At 40.2% G+C, this 15,510-nt stretch overlaps 1 protein-coding gene across 2 annotated transcripts in view; it reads left to right on the plus strand.

Moving 5' to 3' along the window:
* Positions 1 to 263: 263 nt before the first annotated feature.
* acsl3a (acyl-CoA synthetase long chain family member 3a) overlaps positions 264 to 15,510 on the plus strand; it is a 38,367-nt gene continuing 23,120 nt past the window's right edge. Inside the window, exons 1-3 of one of the 2 annotated variants that reach the window (XM_030403416.1) lie at positions 264 to 437; positions 7,446 to 8,017; positions 10,246 to 10,423. In XM_030403416.1, the coding sequence (XP_030259276.1) occupies positions 7,643 to 8,017; positions 10,246 to 10,423 (553 nt within the window). In that variant the 5' untranslated portion in view covers positions 264 to 437; positions 7,446 to 7,642. Of the gene's footprint in view, positions 438 to 1,474; positions 1,555 to 7,445; positions 8,018 to 10,245; positions 10,424 to 15,510 lie in introns of those variants that run through there. The other variant, XM_030403425.1, reaches the window with a different exon arrangement.

Genomic DNA, 15,510 nt, shown 5'->3' on the forward strand with positions numbered 1-15,510 from the left:
ATAAAACTTCCTCTTTGTTCCCCTACTGTCGAACTAACTGACTGTCCTTTGATTTGAAACATGATGGAGGTGACAGTTGACCCCGTGTGCTCGTGCGTGTGTGTGTGTGTGTGGCCACCAGCTCGTTTAGCCCTACCGTCACCTCGAGCGCTCCTTCCGTCTAGTCCGGCCCCTAGCACGCGCCACCTCGTCGAGTCCAATCATGATGCAGGGAATGCTTCCCCCCCCCCCGCCCACCCTCCTCCAACCATCCATCCCTCCCCGTGCAACAACACGACGCGCGTGTCACTTCCGCAACATGAAGGTTTGGATGAAGGAGCCGGTGGATGAATTCATGCGCAGAGCTGTCTCGAACAAGGCTCGGACACCGAGAGGTTGAAAGTCGGCTCTCCGCTGCTCCAGCCTGGATAAAGTGACCCGGACGGAGACATTGACGGGTAAGTTTGTCGTTTCGGTGCCGTTTTGTGACACCCAGATGTGCGGGATGCTGCCGTTGCGTCAACTCGCCCGGGATAGGTAGAGACACTTCAGAGTAAAGAACTTTGTTCGTAATTCTAAATTAAAACATAAGGCTTTTATTTCGTGCGGTTGCCAATGCACTGTCGAACGGCACATTTAGTGAGCAGCCAATTTAATGGTGTCAACTGAAGTGAAGAGAAAGATTCGTCCCCCAAAATGAGAATAAAAAGAGTCACAGAGACACTTAAGTCTTTCATATTGTTGCTGTCACCTGAGAACTGTGGGTATGAACGGAAGTGCTGTTTAAATCACATAATGTCATGCTTACAGTTAGCCGGTACCGGGCTTCATTAGAGTACGTCCATGCTTAATGTTTTATTTTGGGCTAAGTTTAATGATTACCGAATGTATGGTCAACATTGTTTTGCCATAAACACGAATGCAACTGAATGTGCAGTGTTCCGCTTCAAATAATCGCAACACACGCTGGAATAGTTTATTTTGAAATTAAATACCGGAAGTAATCTTTCCATTGTGCTGCGCTTGGATGTTGCATCCTGCATGTCTGACACCACTGTGTTATAAATTCCAAAATATACTCTTTAGTCGTTTGCTCCCACTTATAAGCTTTGAGTAAGAGTACGTGTCATGTACGTGAGCATGCTCACTAGCTCATACACTCATTATAATTCCTTTATTTTTAACATCAGCGCATTTGATATATTTATTTTGGTAGAAACTTTTCTACACTCAAGAAATGCAGAGAAGTTTTTAACAGCGTGTGTTTTCAGAATTGAAAATCTGTGTCACCTCACAACACTCCTCACTAACTTTTTACAGCCTGGGGCTGCTATTTACACAGCTGAAGTGAACTGGCCTCTGGCAACGGTTATCAAATGATGCAGGTCCATTAAAAGTGCTCCTGTACCTACAGACAGAGAAGCTATTGTCTCACGGGAATGGTCCCATGTGGTTAGACAACACAGAGAGAGAGACACTTTCTCACTGGCGGCCACATTTGTTAGGGTGAGGAGGACACAAGTCTGCATTATTCTGGTGTTAAAACCATATCTTGAGTACAGAGTCTGCTGAGTGGTAAGTAAAAAGAGCTGCTTTTTATGCTTTTTATGTACTTTAGTTGTTTCACCCGTGATAAAGGAAATTAAGCATTTAGAGAGCTCACAGTAGAGAAAGGAATAGGTTGGTGAGTAGCGTGTTTGTCAGTGGTTTATGTCACCACAAGCACACAAAAGCAGAGAAAAGCTTCAGTCTGATCCACATAATCCAACCAATTGTGTTTTGTGCTTTCACTCTCAGTTTCACCATACTTTAAACTCCTCAGTTGTTTTGCAAGCTTTTGATTATGTCACTCTTTGAAATGAGCAAACACACCTCATGTTTGTAAATCTGTCCTGCACCTCCACACACCCACGTACATGCACAAACACACTGCACACAGTACATCTCCTATTTCTCCCTCACACACTTGCAGTCTGACCCTTGGGACCAAGTCGTGCGGTTGTGCGTCGTCTCACCACAATGGCCATGTTGAACTTTCTGCGAGACTTCGGCCTGCCTGCTTAGCTGAGTGGGTGAAAGCACGATGACGTCAGCACACAAAAGACTCCATTCACACAATCTCTTGAGGAAGCAATGATTCCCTCATGCACACACAGACACACACACACTCACGCCTGCTCACCCCACTGCTACACAGACCATGTCACAATATTACTCAATTAATCCATTGAGTGGAGGCTGCCTGCGAAGTGCCTGCTTGTTGTATAAAGCCTCCCATTGAGCAACTACTAGTATTCATATTGTGACTACCTGCTTCATGCTCTCAAAGATAAGAGATTAGAGTCAAGCTTGCTTGCGATAGGGCAAATTAGGATGTTTCCCTTTTATAGAGCGGAGTTGGGTTTGTTAATCAGGTCGTTTGTGGTTGGACCTTTCAGAAAGCCTCTTATAAATGCCTGAAATGTAAAAGCTTAGCCAACATTCCCTCACAACTTCCACACGTTTCAGCCTACTTCCCTCCATAACTACATCGCCTTATCTTTCGGCCCATCACCTTATCTCTCTGCACACAGTAGCACTCCCCATGGTTTCGTCATAAAATCGTGGCACAGAGTGACGAGAACATTTCCTTCCGTGGTTCTGAAAGGAGTTTTAATATGCATGGAAAAAATCTTGGATTGAGTTTAATAATGCAATTGTGTAATTGAGGTTTGCAAGTTTGAAATAAAGAGGTGTTTACCAGCCAGAGAGTGTCTAACAAAGGACCTTATTGAGTTGTATAATGCTAAATCTCGCTTCCAGTGTTTCCCAAATTTGACCCATATTTTAGAGCTATACTGCTTTGATATTTACGAGACTGTTTAAAGCAGCTACAAGGACCTTTAATTTTCTGTTGATTCTGGCGACCCCTGTGGTCATGGACGGTATGAGCATCACTGTCTTGTGCTGTAGAGTTGTTGATCTGGCTTGTGCATGCATTTGTTTTGGAGGCAGGGTGAAAGAAAGACACAAGATATGAACACTATTTCTTTTTTCAGGATGCCTGGCAATGAGTTATAAATGTGTTTATTTGTGGCTATGTAAGATCAATAACTGTAATATGACGATGATGATGGAGCAAAGTTAACTGGTTTTAGTGCCGTACTGCACCACCGCCTCAATTCATCTTGAGCACTCGCCCTAAAAATAGTTTGATTATATGACTTATCTGACCCAGATAAGTCAGATTCAAACCTGATGACAGGCATCAAGAATATCTATGATAACTCTACAGAAATAGCCAATCTTCTTGCTGATGGTCTCATTTGCTTATGTAGGCCATAAAGATGCATCAATATTAAATAAAGACCGTTTCATAACCAGTTAAAATGTCCTGGTAGTAGTATTTAAATCTCTCTCAGGAAAAAAAAAACCTGTTAACTGTTAGTCAGGAACCCATTTTGTCATTCTGTTACCAAAAGGAGCAGTAAAAATGAAATTTCAATCACTATCCAGTCACCCCCACACCAATGAAAAAGGCAGGTGAAGTTTTGTAGTCCACAAAGCATTTCTTGAGCTTCACAGCAAAACAGTATTGGAGCATTATATTCTAAATAACTAAAATAGATGGGAACTTTATTATTAATTAAAAAGCTGCTGTAAAAAATAAATAAATACATATATATATATATATTTTTGAGAGAGATAGATCCCAAATTGATTTGAAAAAACATTACTCACACCCCTTTCAATGTGAAATCTGCATTGTAGCTGCTAACCTAAAAGCATTAATGTGCACCACGTCTGAAAAGAAGGGGGTGCAAAAGCTCAACCAAGTGTCAAGGGTGTAAATAACGTCTTTTCAAATCAATTTTGGACCTTGTAGCTTCCAGAAACCAGATAAGATGTATGCAGCTATTTAATGTTTTTTTTCGTATTATAACAACTGTCTTCCAGATACTTCAGTTCTTAAGGAAAATGCTGCAAATACTCTTTTGCTGTGAACACCCAGAATTGTTTTGTGGACTATGAACTTCAGCCGACACAATCGGTATGGGGTTTACCAGACTTCTTTCTATATCAGATGTGTTTTTTTATTAAAATGGTAGGGGAATTTAAAACTATTCTTCCAGCAGACCTATAACTTCTGTTCATTGTCTACACAAAACAGTCATGGACGAGGTTGAACTCTGCAGGCACCGTGCTCTATTTCTTCTTTCTTGTAGTGTGAGTTTGTTTACCCAAGTTGACCATATGACTCCTCTGTGGCTTCTCTTTCATCCAGGTTAATTTTCTGCAAAAAATAAATAATGAGAATAGCAAGAAACAGTGAAACCAACAAGCAAAAAGTGCAAGATAGCAGGCGATGGGATTAAGCATCTGCATCTCCACCAGGGTGCAGTTTTTCCTCTGTGATGAAGCGAGGCATCCAGGCCGGCTGGGTAACAAGACACCCAGAAGAACAACAGCGCTGCCGAGAGTCCCATAGGGAACAGATGGTAGTCTGGGAGAGCACTGCTGGTAAAACCTTTGATTTATTTATGAGTCTCAAAGGGACACTTGAGGGATGAGTGTATTTGGGAGACAAGTTGGTACAGTGTGTGTCAGTTTTGGGTGGGGAGGGATGTGGTGCTTCAGGGGAGAAAGATGAGCCTCCCCCTCATATGAATAATGAATCAGTGGTGCGAGAATAGATTGTTAGGGGCTTTAGAGAGAGAGAGAGAGAGAGTGTGTGTGTGTGTGTGTGTGTGTGTATGGCCACACCTTTTCAAAAGGGGACATGTCGTTTCAGCTGCAAAGACAGTTGGTGGACTAAATATTTCTCCAATAGTGGCCTCAAATGGCAGTTTTTACCGACCTAATTAACCAGAAGTCTTGTCATATCTAATGGGGGCTGTGACAGTGAAGAGGTTGAGCTATTATTTGCTCACTTATTTGTAAGAGAGGACATTAATAGTGATCAATAACTTGACACGCCAGATGGGAAAGGTGCAGATTGAAACTGTGGGGAAAAGGGTCTCAATAAAAACTTGGTATGTCACACAGATTTTTTTTATTTGACCTCACATGTCTGTACATAGACAGTAGAGCCTGACCAATATGCAGTGTTTGGAGCCAATGCAGATACACAAATGATCTAATGTAGTTGTCATAGGGGCAGGATATACACAGTTTAAAAATCAAATCAAATCAAATCAATTTTAATTATATAGCCCAAAATTACAATCACATTGCCTCAATGGGCTTTACAATCTGTACAGCGAAGAACATCCTCTGTCCTAAGACCCTCGATTCGAGTGAGGAAAAACTTAACGTGTTGATGGAAAAAAAAAAACTTTTAACAGGGTAAAAAAAAAACAATGGAAGAAACCTCAGGAAGAGCCACAGTGGAGGGATCCCTCTTCCAGGATGGACAGACATGCAATAGATGTCGCGTGTACAGAAAAGAGCAACAAATCACAGTTTACAAGTTACATTAACAGAAAGTCTGATACAAGTTATGTGTAAAGTGAGTGGATCCAGGAGACGACTGAGCTGGACGAGGCATTACCAAGTGGTGCCCGAGCCACACGACCTCCTGTCCACCATGATGACCTGGAAGAGGGCAGGCCACACAAGATCATTAGTAATAGACAGAGAGAGGCTTCGAGATTTATGGAAATGTAGATATGAAAAATAAACTTTATTGTCTAAAATGATATTAGTGAACTGAAACAGCAAACGTCACCGAAGTGTAAAAGCTATAAACCACTCTCACTCTGCACGCTGTTGTCTAAAACCAAAAACGTTTTCATGTCTGTAGTTATCAACAACATATTCATAATACTGATGTAGTATCTGTGATAGGCTGATATTCTTGTTATAAAAATGAGGACTATGCCGTATCAACAATTTAGGGTTTGCAGTAAACCACAATTCAAATCTGAACACCCAGATTGATTTGAACAGATCCTTGAACCTTTTACTTATATAACAATTTTCAGTACATACATAAAAAACCTTCTAGTGTCAGAGTTTAACACTAGAAGGCTGTTCTGGTATTCATCTGTTGGAGAACGACCTGCTCACCTGAATTCTCAGTTTAACCCCTGTATGTTGGAGGCGGAGTTTTCAGAAACTGAAAAACGAAGAGCGATTCAGGATTTTTTCATAAGGGAGAAGGAACACCTTTGAAACATAGCTAGTCCTAACAAGAGAGATGGGAACAAGAAACAGGCAGTAACATGAGATAACCTTGACTCAGATTTCTGTTCAGAACTCTGGACAGCTCCCAAACTCAAATTAGCACCTATCCCAGTTTACAGTCACTGCCATAGTTGTTCATTATTGAGTGTTTGTCCAAAGGTTCAAGGTTAATTTATTCTACAACTCAGTGTGATGCAAGTTTCAGCCCCTTTGTGCTACAACAGAAAAGTTATATTTTGTTGAGGATGAGTTACGCAGCCTCACAGCCTGAGGAAAGAAACTGCTCTGTAGTCTGGCAGTAGGGGTAGTGGATACTTCTGTATCTTTAGCAAGATGGCCAAAGGATGAGTAGTCTCTGGCTGGAGTGGGCGTTGTCGACAGTATTATAAGAATTGAAATTAAGAAATTAGATGACTTATGGGAAAGATGCTCATACAGTAGAATCCCAGCTGTGGAGGAGTGTGTGACAGTCCCTCTGAGCAAAAGTCACTACAGGCTGTCTAAATCTTACGTCATGCAGCTTAATGGGTACAGTCAGTGGAGCCACTACTTGGCGGTACTTGAGTTGCAGCTTGTTCTGACTGTGTACTAATCTGTTCCTCTCCCGGCCATCTCCTCTAATAGCTTGCACCACATCACACATGCTCATTCAGAAACCTCTCGCACACTTCTCACACTTGTTTATGTCTGTTAGAGACAGTCTTTATCCGTTTGACTTTTCACACTTTCTTCTGTTTTCTTCTCTTTACAAACGCTTTTGTTTGCTTTTGGAGTAAAAACAGTCAGTATTAACATTTAAGCAGCTGGAATTGAAGAATTTTGACTTATAAATCAGTCAGTGGATAATAAGATGATCGGTTAATTGTTCAGCTCTAGTTTTTTTTCCCATTTCTCATCTTTCTCTGCTGCTTTCTTTGAACTTTTTCTCTTTTTTCCTTTGTCTCGTCGATGCTAACAGTGTGTGACACTGACAGGTGCTTGTGCTTGTTCTCAGTGAGTGAAGTGGATACAGGGGCTGCAGGAAGAAGAAGAAACATTTTAAAAAACACAGAGCCGGTCTGTTTGTCAGACCATGGTTTGCCAAGAACAAAATTTCTCTTCTGCTTTTTGTGAGCACATGTGACTCATTGTTTTGTTTCGGTTTCTGACTGAGTTGATTTTTTTTCCCCCAAGACTTTAAGGTGCTTTAAGGTCAGGATCATTATAAGCACAGGCATAATATCATTTGAAACTAGTTTAAAAATAAAAACTTGAATGTCAGTTGTTGCTCTAATGCCAGGATGATGTCATTTATTTTCCAGGAGTCGCTTGGACCTGTGGGTATTTTATTGCCATAGAGTACGAGTGAAGCTCCTAAAAAGAAAGTAGGAAGAAAAGGAAGAGGAAGGAAGAAAAGAAGGACTGACTGCAACGACAGGAATAGGGCCTTTTTCTCACAACTCGTCTTCCTCCACACTCATTCCTCAGTGCACTCCAGCGTCTGCACAGCTTCACCAAGATGAAGCTGAAGGAGGACCTGAACCCCATGCTGCTTCTCCTCTTCCATCTCATGGTATGGATCTACACCTTCATCACCTTCCTGCCCTCCTACATCCTCAGCTGGGTCTCCACACCTGATGGAGGCTTCTACGGCTCAGAGGAGGAGCGAGCGAAGAGAGCTAAGGCCCGCCCATTGCTAGGACGTCCTGAAGGTCCTTACAGAGCGGTGAACGCCGCCAAGAGGTTGGAGACATCGCTACACCCTGGAGTGGACACCCTGGACAAGATGTTTGAGTACGCAGCCACAAGGTTCCCACACAGAGACTGTCTCGGGACAAGGGAGGTGATCAGTGAGGAGGACGAGCGACAGGACAATGGAAAGGTGTTCAAGAAGGTAATGAGTGATGCAGGAAGTCTGCTTCTAAAAGCATACATCTTACATCTTTTTCATTTAAGATGTAAAATGATGCTTCCAAATACAGTGCATATAGGGTAGATAATTCTGATATACCACCAATAAAGGCGCTAGCATTCGACTTAAAACTGTATCCCCAATCCCTTTTATTCCTACTGAAGAGTTAGATTTATATAGTTGCATTAAAAAAAAATATTTCCAAAAGCAGCTGGACACATGTACTTTTTAGCAAAATTTGCTCAAACCAGAGTAAAAAGGTGCATTAGTTCAGGGTCTATTTTAAGTAACAGATTTGCTGCCCTACTGAGTATTATAGCTCCAGGATGGTTTTATGTGGGGTTGACTCAAAATACAGAGCAGTGTCCCTCGTAATGATTTTTGGACCGTGTAGTTCTATGGCACAGAGGAATAAGATTTGTCAGACATTAGCTACACAGACCTATTTTGTTCATGGGATTTTTAGATGATAAGGAAAATGTAATTATTAATACACTTATCCTTTCATGTGTGTTAGGGATCTATCCTGTAGTTCAAAAACATTGAAAAACCTATTTTTTTATGGCAAAATGTGATTGTTTTTTATGTTTCAAGGTGAGATGATTGGAAAAGAGTATGAGAGTAACAGAATATGATTAAATCAAAGATTGAATAGCCAGGGATTGGATAGTGGTGTCAAGACATTTGAAGATGCTTCAGAAAGGATAGAACGAGGAGAATTATTATAAGGAATAGATCTGAACTGTTTTTCTGCACCACGTTAGTCACATTGTGTGGAGAAAGAAAAATGTGTCTCTCTCCTTCAAATCAAATTGGTTTGAATTGTCTGCATTCCTCATTTTATGTAGTGAGCAGAGCAATCTGTAAGCCAGGGCTTCAGTTGCTTTTTAAAAGGGGTAGATTAAAAAAAAAAAAAAAAAAAAAGTGCCATGTTTGGCTCTTCCAAGGTGCAGCAGTTTGATGTCATGAGCGCAATAACTGCTGTATTTGTTTTTCTTCTCCTTCTACTTATATTGATGGAAGACAAACACAGCCTGCTGTTTCAGAGTGTGTAAATCACTGTATCTGTTCTATCAACTATAATTTCCCTGATACAGATTAATAGCCGGCTTAACAATATTCACTTAATAATTTACCAGTCAGATATATATCATGCATCAATAATCACAACTGTCTAGTCTTCTTCTGTGACTGTCTTGACCCACCTCTTGCAGCGTTTTCAGTGTTAAAAGGAAACAGTTCCAATCATTATTACTTTTTCAGCTGACTGCTGTTTGTTATTCTCTCAGACTTCCAAAATTCCAACAATCTTACAAATGTTAAGAGTTGGGAGAGAAGGATAGACAGATTGGTATATTTGAGTATTGGAGTATGAAAAAGAAGTATCATTGGGGTTTACAACAGTTTCTGTCCCAACAGGCTACAAGCATGTCACATACTTGCTCTCAGAAAATGTATCAATATAAAAACACCTGTATTTATAGACAATCTAAAAAGTTACTCCAGCATTCACGTGTGAGCTTTATCAAAGAATACACAGTGCTTGCACGGTGAGGAGTTGGCAAACGTTGACATGTGGTTACATTACCTCTGAATTACCCCACTAATCCCAGAAGCCTGATCCTTATAATCCATTTAAACCCCACTGCTGAAACACTTATTGCTGCAAGAGAACACGTTAAGCTGTTGAACTATTATTTCCAACACAAAGAAAAGAGCACTGTAGTCATCATTGCTGTGTGTCTGTCTTTGCGTTTGTATGCACTACATTTATTAACCATTAGGAGCCAGTGTAACCTCACTAACACATACAGGAAGTTCCTTTGTTTACCGTGTGTCATCAGTGTATGGGTGTTGGAGAGTGTATCCAGAAGCCTGTGTTTATCCTGCATATGAAGTCCGTGAAATGCGACAGTATGAGAATGACAGCAGAAAAGGAAGTACTTCTGTTTTGCAGCAATAAACCGTCATTCTGTTTCCTGTGACCTTTTGATATTAAACAGACCATCATGAGACTGTAGAATATAACTATATCCTAAGGTAGTGTTGAGGAAGTGGTTTTGGTGCTTTTAATTGTAATGATTTAGATGACTACAAACTCAGAACATTTATCCTTCCTCACTTCTTTTATCTGCTGTACCCTTTTTCATTTTTCCTTTTTCTTCATCGCTTACTCTACTTCTCTCCCGCACCCATCTCTCCCCCTGCAGGTGGTTCTGGGTGAGTACCGCTGGCTCTCCTATAAGGAGGTCCTCACAGCGGCGTCCCAGCTGGGCAGTGGTTTGGCATCACTTGGTCAACGGCCAAAAAACACCATCGCTATCTTCTGCGAGACACGAGCCGAGTGGATCATTGCTGCCCAGGCCTGCTTTTTGTACAACTTCCCATGTGAGTCCAGCATGTCTGTGAGTATGGACACAGAAATACTCAAAGGGGGGTGGACAAAAGATGTGAACAGCTTGTGAAAATATCTTTAAATCTGTATTGTATACACTACAGTGAAGTCAAATTATACTGAGTTACGTGTAAGTCTCACATTTTGTTTCTCTCTGTCACATCTCAGTTAGTTTTTTCCACTCAATGGCTTTGTTTGCTTGACATATATTGTCATTTGTTTTAAGCATTCGCACCAACACCTGCCATTGCCACAGGTATTACGCTTTCAGGTCTGTCTGTCTCATTCTCTGCACAATATCTTAGGAACACGTCAAAGGAATTTCCTCACCTTAATCACAACATTTCACTTGTATGTAAGGATGAATAACTAGAATAGGGTGGTCAAAGGTCACTGCAGCTTCAGAAAGCTGTTTGTGGTCATAATTCAAGAGTTCACATACTAATTGAGACAAAACTTCAGTCAAATGCCTAAAAGGATAAAATTATGAAGATATTTACATTTTTAAATCAAGGTCAGTATCCAAAGTTCCACTTCACTGACGTCATAATGTTCTGCAAAACCACTTGTCTTGCCATTATTCAACTCCATAAGGGGAGATTGAAACTATATTTCACATTTGGTCGGATGCTGAATTGGTGGCACCGATTTTGAAAGAATTTGTGAAGCATCTTCATTTTGAAATTTGTAACTTCTTTGCGGCAAAATCCACAATCGAAGCATTGTCTGCTGTCATTTCTTCAACTTCCTTTTCAATCACAATCTGCTTTATAGACGAACATGTGAAGAATAAATGTTTGCAGAGTTTGCAATAATTTAATTGCAAAAGGAATGTGACATTGTTTGTGTACACAGTGTTTGCTAAAACGAAAGTGCCTCTTTCGACGTAATTATACTTTTACACGAAGGTTTGACTCATATACATTCACAAAACAAGCCTAGGTTGCATTTTGGCGAGAGTTTCACTTTAACACTGAAATCCATGGAGACACAGTACTCCCATGAACAGCACGTCGTGTGTGTGTGTTTAAAGGTAAAGGGTTTAATATATGGAATATTTAGCGACATCTAGCGGTGAGGTTCTAGATTGCAACACTTCGTCACTCACCCCTCCTTTTCCGAAGATGTTGGCCCTCATAGAAGGGACAAGATTTCTAAATATGGACTTGTCTACAACAGCGTGAATTATTTTTACTAACTCAAGTGATGAGGTAAAGATATATTTAGTTATTAGTCTATAAAACTATAGGTTACTGTTTAAAAAAGATAAAAAACCATACAAAGAAATTATGGAGCACGTATGCTGTGAAACTTACATCATGATAACACTACTAGGGATTAGGGGTGGTTAATCGGCCCAATTTCCCGATTCGATTCCGATTATTGAATTCTCGATTCGATTACAAATCGATTTTTCGATTATTAACAATTATCGATTCGATTTTCAATTATTAACGATTATTGATCTTCCATTTAACATCAGTCAGCTGCTGAATTATTTTACTTATCTTGGGAGTAACACCTCACAGCACCTTCAATATTGTATAGTGTAACTGTAATATCAAAATTATTATTTTTTAATTTGTTTTAAATGTAGTTTCACTGTTAAAAGAAAGCTGCCAAGCTCAGCAGCCGGACTCATGTTAGAAGCATTGTCGGTGACGAAAACCAGGGCGTGTTTCTCTATTCCCCACTCGTCTGCCATTGCTTTGAGAAACTCACACATATTTGCGCTTGTGTGGCTATCATCCATAGCTTTCGTCTGAGGTACGTAAGACATTAGCTTCCATTAACTGCTGACATAATGAGCTGTAACGGTCACATATGAGACTGTAGCTCTGGATGGCCAGGCATCGCAGGTTATTGCTACCCTGTGAGCAGAGTTGAGGGACTCTTGCACGGAAAGCTTTGTCTCCTTGTAAAGATTTGGAATCGATTTAAGTGTGAAAAAGCTCCGGGATGGAATAACATATCTTGGCTCCAGACTGTGGACCATGTAGCGGAAGCCAGTAAGAGGAGGACTCCAGTTTGTATTACTATTTAAATCGATTTTTTTCACCACCCCTACTAGGGATGCAACTAATAATTATGTTAATTCTTGATTATTTCCTTAATTAGACTATCAAATCTTTGATCTATGAAATATTGTAAAATTGTGACAATCAGTGTTTCCCAAAGCCCAAAATGTTGTCCTTAAATGTCTTGTTTTGTCCACAACCCGAAGATATTCACAGAGGATTAAAGAAACCAGAAAATATTCACATTTAACAAGCTGGAATCAGAGAATGTTGACTTCTTTTTTTTTTACTTGAACCATTTAATCAAAAGAGTTGGAGCTTAATTTAATTTATTAGTTGACAGCTAATCGATTTATCATTGGAGCTCTAATCATATTCTTACCTTTTTTCTGATAGGAATCAATGCTGGAAAATTCCAGTATTAGGATACTGAGTATTGAAGACTAAAGTGTACTTTCAGTTTAGGTTGTCCGTGCTCACTGTGTTCACAGTTCACTGTGTTCTTCAGTTTGATCTTTCCCACTGAGCATCTTCCAAATGTGTCTGAATCAGGCTGATTTATAGCCATTTCTGTGTGTGACTGTGTGTGCGCGAGTGTGTGTACGTGCACAAGTGGGTGCAGTGGACAACTTGTAACATGCAGGGCCCAGCTGAGACAGAAGAAGGTCAATTTGTCCCTTCTGCTTTGCTGTTATATAAGTGTCCCATTTCTCCTTCTCCACTTCTTTTTTCATCTCCATTCATTTCATTGTCTTGTGATGGAAACAGTTTTACACATGCACAGAGTAGCCAGTTATACATTAGGTCTTCTTGAACAAAAAAGATGAGAGAGATGTATATAAAACACTGTACTTTGATTATTAAGGTGTTTCCGATCAATTGAAACATTAAGTTCTATTATCTTGCTAAAATCCTTAAAGTTACATCAACTCCTTATCCCTCATTAAAATATCCTGAATCTATGATTCCAAAATTGAACTACGTCTTATTGTTTCAGGGAACATTATAAGAATTGTGACAAAAAAACCATGTCATTACTTCAAGTAAATAAATCTGATATATAACTGATATATCTGATAAATGTTCCTCCAAATTAAATACTTTTTTTGTCACAGTGATGAAAATGCTCCATATTGGTGTGATGTTAATGTTGAAGGATGAGTCAACATTGTAAACTACAGAGAAGGTTGAGATTTTCAATATTGTCCGTTCAACCTAGCAGGGCTCCAGCGTGCAGCAATTGTGTCTGCATATGTAACCAAAAATCTGTATATTGCCTTTGAACAAATACTAGCCAGTAAACATATTTTCTGTGTATTAATTGTAAACTTTCACATCAATTAGTGGTTCTTAAAAGACCCCAAATATTTAAGTTTGCTTTACTTATCGACCTGCACTTAAAACACCAGCACATTCTATCTTTTTGAGGCTGTGGCAATTTCTTATTGTGTGTCTGTGATTTTAATGATTTTAATCTGCACTTTTAACCCTGTTTCCATTCATTTGAATAACATGTGGAGGAATTCAAATTAAATGTACTATTGGATGCACCTTTACTTTGTACTAGTTCACATGATTTAGGTGCACAAATGCAACCAGTGTAAAAAGTAAGTCTGGAGCAGAGAGCAGTGCTGCAGCAGCCTCTTGCCCTGAGGGATTCCCTGCTGATTTACACTTTAATATGTTCTGTACCAAAGGGTACTTTATTTACTATAAGCATCCACTGCAGCGCTTTAAGCTCATTAAATCTCTTTTATTGTTCTTGAAGGACTGTTCATTTAATCTGTGTGCTTAAGTTTATGCTCCATTAAACCGTCACACTTTTATAATGCACTGCAAGTACACTCCAATAAAGCATCTTTAAAGCATCTTCCTCTCTTGCGAACACAAACAGTAGAACAGTTGAAAGCCCGAGGCAGTGTATAACACAAAGTGCAGAGGGGTGGAGGGGAGTTAAAGGTTGGAAAGAGCGATGGAGGAAGAGACAGAGGGGTGGAAAGAGAGGGAGAGAAGTGAGGGGTGATGGCGTCAGAAGAGGGGTGAGAGAGTCTACATGAACATCTGATGTTGACAGAGGCATCAAGGAGTCAGCCAAAGGCCCCCAGTGAACTCACACACTGTGTTGTGTGCGTATGTGTGTATGTGTTTGTGTACGTGTGTGTGTGCGTGCATGCGTGTATACATTGTATATTGGCTCTTTGTCAAAAGGCAAATGTGCTCATCGTTCGTTAGCTCTGTCTAAAAAATCAGAGCTGTAGTTAAACAGCGTAAATTATCTACATCATGCTGTCATATAAAAAACTCATAACTGCAGTTTTGCCTGGATTACACGTTCCTCTCTGTCAAGGACATATGACTCTTTGGAACCTTTTAAAGATCCTGTTTGTTGAACTCAAAAAAGCAAAATGACCAAGTTAACAAAAGGCTGCATATCTCACAGATTCTTTGTCCGCTGCTACCGAATGGAGCCTGAAGTTCTCAGATTAAAAATGACTAGATGTATGTATGTGTGTGTGTGCGTGTGTTTTTGTGTGAGTGTAGGAAGCTGGGGCCCACTCGAGTGTTTAGATCTCACGGCTGGAGGTGTCATGGCCCTCATCATACTCACTCGCACACACACAGTAGCAGAGCAGGAAGTATCAGAGCTCCATGACGCAAAAATGTGATGTCACTAAGCCCTGTCCCTTAAACCCTTGTGTCTGTGTCAGTGTGAGAGACTGTGTTACTCTGTGTTTTTCCCCCTCTCTCTCTGTCTGTTGTTTCCTCCTGTCACCTTCCTCACCTTCTTCTTCACTCTCACCTCTTTTCTCTTCCTCTGTCTGTTTTTTATCAGGGGTGAGTGCTGACCCGAAGCCAAATTGCTTCTGGTGCTCTGGTCTTTTGAAAACACACACACACACTAGCAGAAATAAAGCAGTGTCCCTTATTGTGTCCCTTGTATCACAGAGTGATGTGTGTTGTATTTTAACTTTGCTTTTGAAAATACAGAAAAGACACAAAATATTCATCGCAGAGTATTTTTTTAATATCCTGAATATGTTGTGGGAGGGCTGGGGTGTAGT

The sequence above is a fragment of the Sparus aurata genome, chromosome 2 (genome assembly GCF_900880675.1).
Source record: "Sparus aurata chromosome 2, fSpaAur1.1, whole genome shotgun sequence".
In the NCBI taxonomy this organism is placed as follows: Eukaryota; Metazoa; Chordata; class Actinopteri; order Spariformes; family Sparidae; genus Sparus; species Sparus aurata.